The 6,000-nt window shown below is 57.9% G+C and overlaps 1 protein-coding gene across 1 annotated transcript in view; it reads right to left on the reverse strand.

Moving 5' to 3' along the window:
* Window positions 1-1,565: 1,565 nt before the first annotated feature.
* LOC111156153 (N(alpha)-acetyltransferase 60, NatF catalytic subunit) overlaps window positions 1,566-6,000 on the reverse strand; it is a 24,258-nt gene continuing 19,823 nt past the window's right edge. The window contains exons 3-6 of the mRNA XM_022516844.1: window positions 5,713-5,842; window positions 4,350-4,446; window positions 2,944-3,178; window positions 1,566-1,915 (exon numbers count right to left, since the gene is read on the reverse strand). Coding sequence (XP_022372552.1) covers window positions 1,759-1,915; window positions 2,944-3,178; window positions 4,350-4,446; window positions 5,713-5,842 — 619 coding nt within the window. The 3' untranslated portion in view covers window positions 1,566-1,758. The remainder of the gene's footprint in view (window positions 1,916-2,943; window positions 3,179-4,349; window positions 4,447-5,712; window positions 5,843-6,000) is intronic.

The raw sequence follows: 6,000 nt of genomic DNA on the forward strand, positions 1-6,000 counted from the left end.
AATAACGGAGCGCAGATACCAGGACATGTCAGGCTGAGCAGAGATAACGGAGCCCAGATACAAGGAGGTGTTCGGCCAGGTGGAGACGTCCAATCAAGTGAAAGCGCATGTATTACCCGCCAAGAAGTGTGAGCCCCGCCTTTTAGGCGCCAGACAAAGGCGCCAATTCTAGCCAAGGTCACAGGCTGAATCAAGTAACTACTATAGGGTGAAATGTAATTCAGTTGGCCACCTATGTGTGGCCAGGCTCAACCACAGGGCCTTTGCTCTATAAAAGTTAGTCTGTGAGGCTGGGAGGGGTCGCCTCTTGCAAGAGACGGCCCGGGCCGGTCAGTTTGATTCTTGATGCTTGGCGCGAAATAAAGCTTTGCTTGACCTTTGCTTTTTATCAGTCTCGCTCCTTTGACCATGGACCCAACACGAGCTCTGTGCTTGGGTGAAAAGCCTCTGGGCTCTGCCCACCAAGCGACAGCCCCTCACAGAGAGGCAGGGGCTGCTCCCCCCACCCCAGGCTTCTGCGGGCTGGTTTTGGACAAGGATCTGGCATTCCCTTTCACCCCCTTGTTGTTCTGAGGCTCCCCTGTCTTTAGGTGAGGTCTGTCCCTAACACCTGGGTTCCTCCCTTCCAATAAAAGTTCATTCCGGCTCTAGAGGAAGGAGCTAGAAGGAACCAGCAGTGGAGGGGAAGGGATCAGAGGAGGAAACAGACCACAGTGAACGCCGCCACACCCCAGCTGGCCAGTGGGGCTGGCGCACGCGCATGAAGGCGGGACCAGGGCGCACGCAGGCAGAGGCGGCGGTTTCCGGAGGTTACCAGAAAAGGAAAGAGGGCTGGAAGAGCCTGTGGAAAAGAAGAGGGGAGCAGGGGTGAAGGCCCCCAGGGAGATGTCCTGCTCTAGCCTGGAGCACGAGCCCTCCAGGCCCGGAGTCCCTCCCAGTCTGCACACAGATCAAGGCACAGATGGGGGGAATCCAGCCCAGGTGGTCGTGCAGTGCCGCCACGTGAGTCCCCCAGCACCCACGTGCTCTGGGCTGCGTCCGTGCACCAGGGTGTGGGCCTGGCAGTCTGTGTGACCCCTTGTGGCTCGGAGGTCTGAGAGATCGCTCTCTGTGGCACTCACGACCTCAGAAGCGGGTGCACCTGAGCAGAGCTCTGGTTTACCAGGCCCCTGCCCCAAGCGGCTGCTGCCAAAGCAGACCTGGCGCGCAGGACGATGCGGAAGGAGGGCAGCTGAGTGGTTGGGGCTGGCGGGAGGAGCAGCTTCATCTTTTGGTGCCTTCTCCATTTTTGAACCATGTGAGTGCATTCCTGTTTAAAATGTAGTTCAGGAAGTGAAAAGACAGAAGTCTGGCCAAGGGCTCAAGGACTCAGTTTTCCTTCCTGAAGTCTCTGAAAGTCAGTCAGGCTACCTCAGCTCTTGGGACCACTTCCCAACATACCGGTGCCGCAAGTGCCACTCAGGCCCTCCTGTTTTTACGGCTGAGGGCGGCACGGGCTTCATTTCCTGGTACCACCATCCCACTGGGCTCTGCTCCCCTCTCCCCACACCACCCGCTCCCACGTACCTGTCAGAGACCAGGTGTGCCCACGACGCTCTGCTCCGAGCCTGCGTAGCACCCCACCTGCAGCTGGGGCAGGCCAGCGGGCCCGGTCAGGGGTCGCCGGCTCCTCTGCAGACGACAGAAGTCCGACAGCCAGGAAGGTGGGTTCTGCGGGGTGCCAAAGGGCGGGGCCTGCTGGCGGCCGCCCAGCTGGCATCACATGGTCCGGCTGTAGGCAATGCCGCCTTTGCTGGAGATGCCAGACCACGGCAGGAAGCTGCAGAGCAGGCTGTGGGCCTGACGGTAGATCCTGTGCGGGATGGAGCAAGGGCTCAGGTTCGCTAGCGCGGAGCCCAGGTGTTGGATGTAGTCCGTGGGGCTCCGTTAAGGAAGACTCCGACCCGCCCGGCCCGCCCACGCGCCCCTGGGTGGCACCGTCAGCAGGGGCCCTCACAGCCATCTGCAGGACTGCGCGCAGATGCCACACCGTTCCTGAAGGACACCCAAAGCTCCGGAGAGTCTTTCAGCTGGAGGGTCCTCTGCTGTGCCAAACAAGCTAGGGTAGCGCGCGGTGCAAGAGGACCTCCGGCGAGGCCTCGGGCATGGGACAGCTGGACCAAAGCTGGCAGATGGGGACTGTGGGCTGGGGCTACAGGTATGCTGGAAGAGCAAGCGTTCCCAGTTCACTCCCACGCTCAGTCATCAGAACGGCAGGGCCTTGGCCCTGGGACAAGGAGGGGGTCCCAGCTTCCCAGGGACTAGGAGGCCTGCAGGGTCTGGGGCCGCGCCTCTCCCTGTTTACTCCCCTGTGACACGGCCAAATCGTCACCTCCCCCCGGTTCATTCCTCGAGCGCTCACAGTGTCGGGGGCCACACCCCCCATCAGGGAGTCTCCCGGCCTCCCTTCTTCCTATCCCGGCCCAGAGAGGGCTAAAGAGGAGAGAGTAGGGGAGGAACACAGCTCTAGGTCACAGGCCTCAGGAAAGGGAGGTCTGAACCCAAGCGCTCCAAACAGCCAGCAATTCTCTTCACCCCATTGTGCGTCTTCTCCCCAGCCCAAACAGGGCCCGCTGCGGGTGGGGGCTGGTCTGCCGGGCTCACAAGTGTCTCTCCTGCGCGCCCGGAGCAGGAGACTCTCCATCACTCTTTGGTGGGTGGGTGGGTGGACCACGGGCCGAGAGCGTTAAAGCCCACAGCTCATGCCAGCTGAAGTCTGAGGAACACTGAACACAACCAGATCTACCCACACCACCACCTGGTCAGGAAAAACGTGTCCCGTGAGCTTGGCCTCGTGAATCATGCGAAGGCAATGCAGCTCCATCTGGCGTGTAGGCCCTGCCCCTGCGAGTCACCCTTGAGGCTGGGAAACAGCATCCCTCACCCCCGAGAAGTAAAGGATATAGGATTGTCCAGGGAGGGTGACCGCCGTTGATGTAGAGCACATAGGTGAAGCCATCTTTGAGGACCCCTCGGATGGAGTAGTAATAGGGGAGATAGTGATGTTGCTTAAAGTCTCTGTTTTCATAGAAGTTTATTGCTGTGTTGTTGGTGGTGAGGACGTGCAGGTAGATGGCTTTGCAGTGGTCCTGGGCGGTGGTTGATATGTGATCCTTCAAACTCTCAAGTAAAAGGGAACCTGCAGGAGAAGGGGTGACAGTCACACACAGCAGGGCAGGCTGGCAGGGAGCATGAAGCAGAACGAGGAGGCGACCTTGCCAGACATGTCTACAGATCTCCCTGCCACTACACCGAAGATGAAACTCCCATAACCACCCGGTCAAAGCCCGTAAAATCCCAAAGCCAGATGGGGCTCGTCTGCCGCACACTGTTGGGCGTCTGGAACCACAGATCGGGGCCAGGGAGTTCCCTCGAAGGGGCTGGGACCGGGGTGGAGACTCACTAAACTCTCCTACGACGGAAAGAGCAAACGAGAGCCCTGGAAAAGGCAGACCAGGCAGGCCTGGGTCACACAGGAAGACCGCTGCCTACTAGCCAGGTGGCAGAGTGGGGGGAACCTGCAGACAGGCCTGGGCACAGCTCCCCGCATGCAGCAGGCGTCTGATAAACGGCAGCCGGACTGGTTTTTTCTCTTTTTTAAAAGATTTTGTTTGGGGCGCCTGGGCGGCTCAGTGGGTTGAAGCCTCTGCCTTCACTCAGGTCATGGTCCCGGGGTCCTAGGATCGAGCCCCACATCGGGCTCTCTGCTTAGCAGGGAGCCTGCTTCCTCCTCTCTCTCTCTCTCTCTCTCTGCCTGCCTCTCTGCCTACTTGTGATCTCTGTCTGTTAGATAAATAAATAAAATCTTCAAAAAAAAAAATAAAAAAATAAAAGATTTTGTTTGTCAGATAGTGAGAAGGAGAGAGCACAAGCAGGGGGAGTGGCAGGAGGAGGAAGAAGCAGGCTCCCTGCTGAGCAGGGAGCCCGATGTGAGACTTGACCTCAGGACCTCAGGATCCCTCGTGATCTCAGGGATCATGACCTGAGCTGAAGGCAGAAGCTTAACCGACTGAGCCCCCCAGGCGTTCCTGGGACTATTTTTCTATCCTTAATCAAGAACACTTTGGGACCAAACATAAGTCGTGTGTGGTGGCAGGTGTGCTGAGAGGGGGCCATTCCCCAGAGACCTGACGGTGGATGCAAACAGCGCAGGTTGAAGGCCCATGGACTGGTGGTGGGGCAGGAGGCTGAACGTCCCTGCAGGACGGGGGGATGAGGGACATTTATGGGCTGGTCATCGGCACATGGGAAACGACTGGACAGGGAGGCTGGAGCAGACGTGGCGCGTCCTCGAGCTCAGCGCCCCTTACCTATGCCGTGCTTCCTGAACTCCTTCACTACTCCCAGACTTAGAATGTACGCAACCTGCGTGTCAACAGAGAAGTTGGAGGCTAGAATGTCTCCATCCTGAAGGAAAAGGCAGACACAGAGGCAGATTAACGGCTGAGGCACCTGGTACAGGGCACATCTCACCCACCGACTCCCCCATCATGACACTTCAGGGGTAGGGGTTGGGGCGCGAGGGGACAGAGCAAAGGATAATGGAGAGTCACCCCCCACAACCCACACAGAAACGACAGGGTGCAGGTCCTTAGGGCACAAATGGCTCAACTAAGGCACACACAGAGTGTTGCTTCTCTTGGGGATCCTGACACAGGGCAAAGGCAGGGGGGTAACAGGGATTCGACCGTGCTGCACGGACACGTATGGGGCGCTGGGGACCAGACGAAGCTTGCAAAGGTTTGCCTTAAGGATCGGACGCTGCCCCCAGGTGGTCTCTAAGTAGAGGGAGCAGGGGCCTTAGCCGCCCCTCCACCGCCCTGCGCCGCCCACACCGCTCCATGCCCGCCCCCCGGTCCCGGAGATGGAGTTCCGGCCTGGGAGGCTGCTGAATCTAACCTCCGTGCGAGACCAAGTGGAATTAAAAAGCTCAGCAGGAAGCTGGTAGTTCTTAAAAGAAACTACCTTTGCCAGAATCTAATTATGGGCAAAATAGAGTATACTTGACGGGGTTGGGTCTTTCAAAGGGAGATGTCCTTACTGTACTTCTGAAGAAATAACCTGAAGCTAAACAGGTAGAACCCGCTGCCCGTCGTCAGCGAGTTCTTTCCCGCCCTTGGAGTACACACCCACGCGGTAAGCACTGCTCCGTCCCGAAGATGACCAAAACTGTTAGGCCGAAGCTTGACCCAAGACAACCACGTGGAACCATGTGTCTGTGGCCATGACCTCGCGTTTTACTTTACACTCAGGGCAGAGCTTGCTGACATGGGGCCCCTAGACCCTTAGGAGTCCCAACACAGATCTTGGAGAGGGATGAAAAGATCTTGGCTAACCGCTAACCGGAACCTGGCATGTCCTTCCACCAACCACAGCACTGCTGGCCGTTTCTACAAGTCCCCGATCCTCCCAGAGCCCCCGGCAACTCTGGGGGCTCTCAGCGTGTTATTTACACTCCTCCCTACTTTGAAATGACAGTCGTGAAGACTGCGGCTGGGTCTCCTGTTCGTGTCTAACTGTATCACCTACACCCAGGAAGAAACCAACTGGGGATGCGTCTCGTAATGGGTCCGGGCTCCTAGGAGAAAGGGCCACAGAGCAGGCAGCATGATTCGGTCACACATCCCGGTGGCCCGTTCAGTGACAGGGACCTCCCTCGCTACACATACTTACCTCCTTGTGTATCTTGCTCCTACTTTTTATTTCGGCTACTATCATTCCCACAATGGCGCCCCTGTAGGTTGCGGCAAGGGAAAAGAACTTCTTGTTGGAGGTGATATCACGATACCATGAGTCTGGGTACCTGAGGAGGAGAACAAACTGAGGTGAACCTGCAAAGGTCAAGTTCAACTAATGTTGGGCTTCACAGGGGAACCACAGTGTGCCCACCGCTCCACGGCTGAGAAGGAGCCTGCACCAGACGGTCTTCTTAAAGTGTGATCTGTCTGGATGGGACTGGGG

Source organism: Enhydra lutris, unplaced genomic scaffold (genome assembly GCF_002288905.1).
Source record: "Enhydra lutris kenyoni isolate GAN:26980312 unplaced genomic scaffold, ASM228890v2 scaffoldscaffold45, whole genome shotgun sequence".
Taxonomy (NCBI): Eukaryota; Metazoa; Chordata; class Mammalia; order Carnivora; family Mustelidae; genus Enhydra; species Enhydra lutris.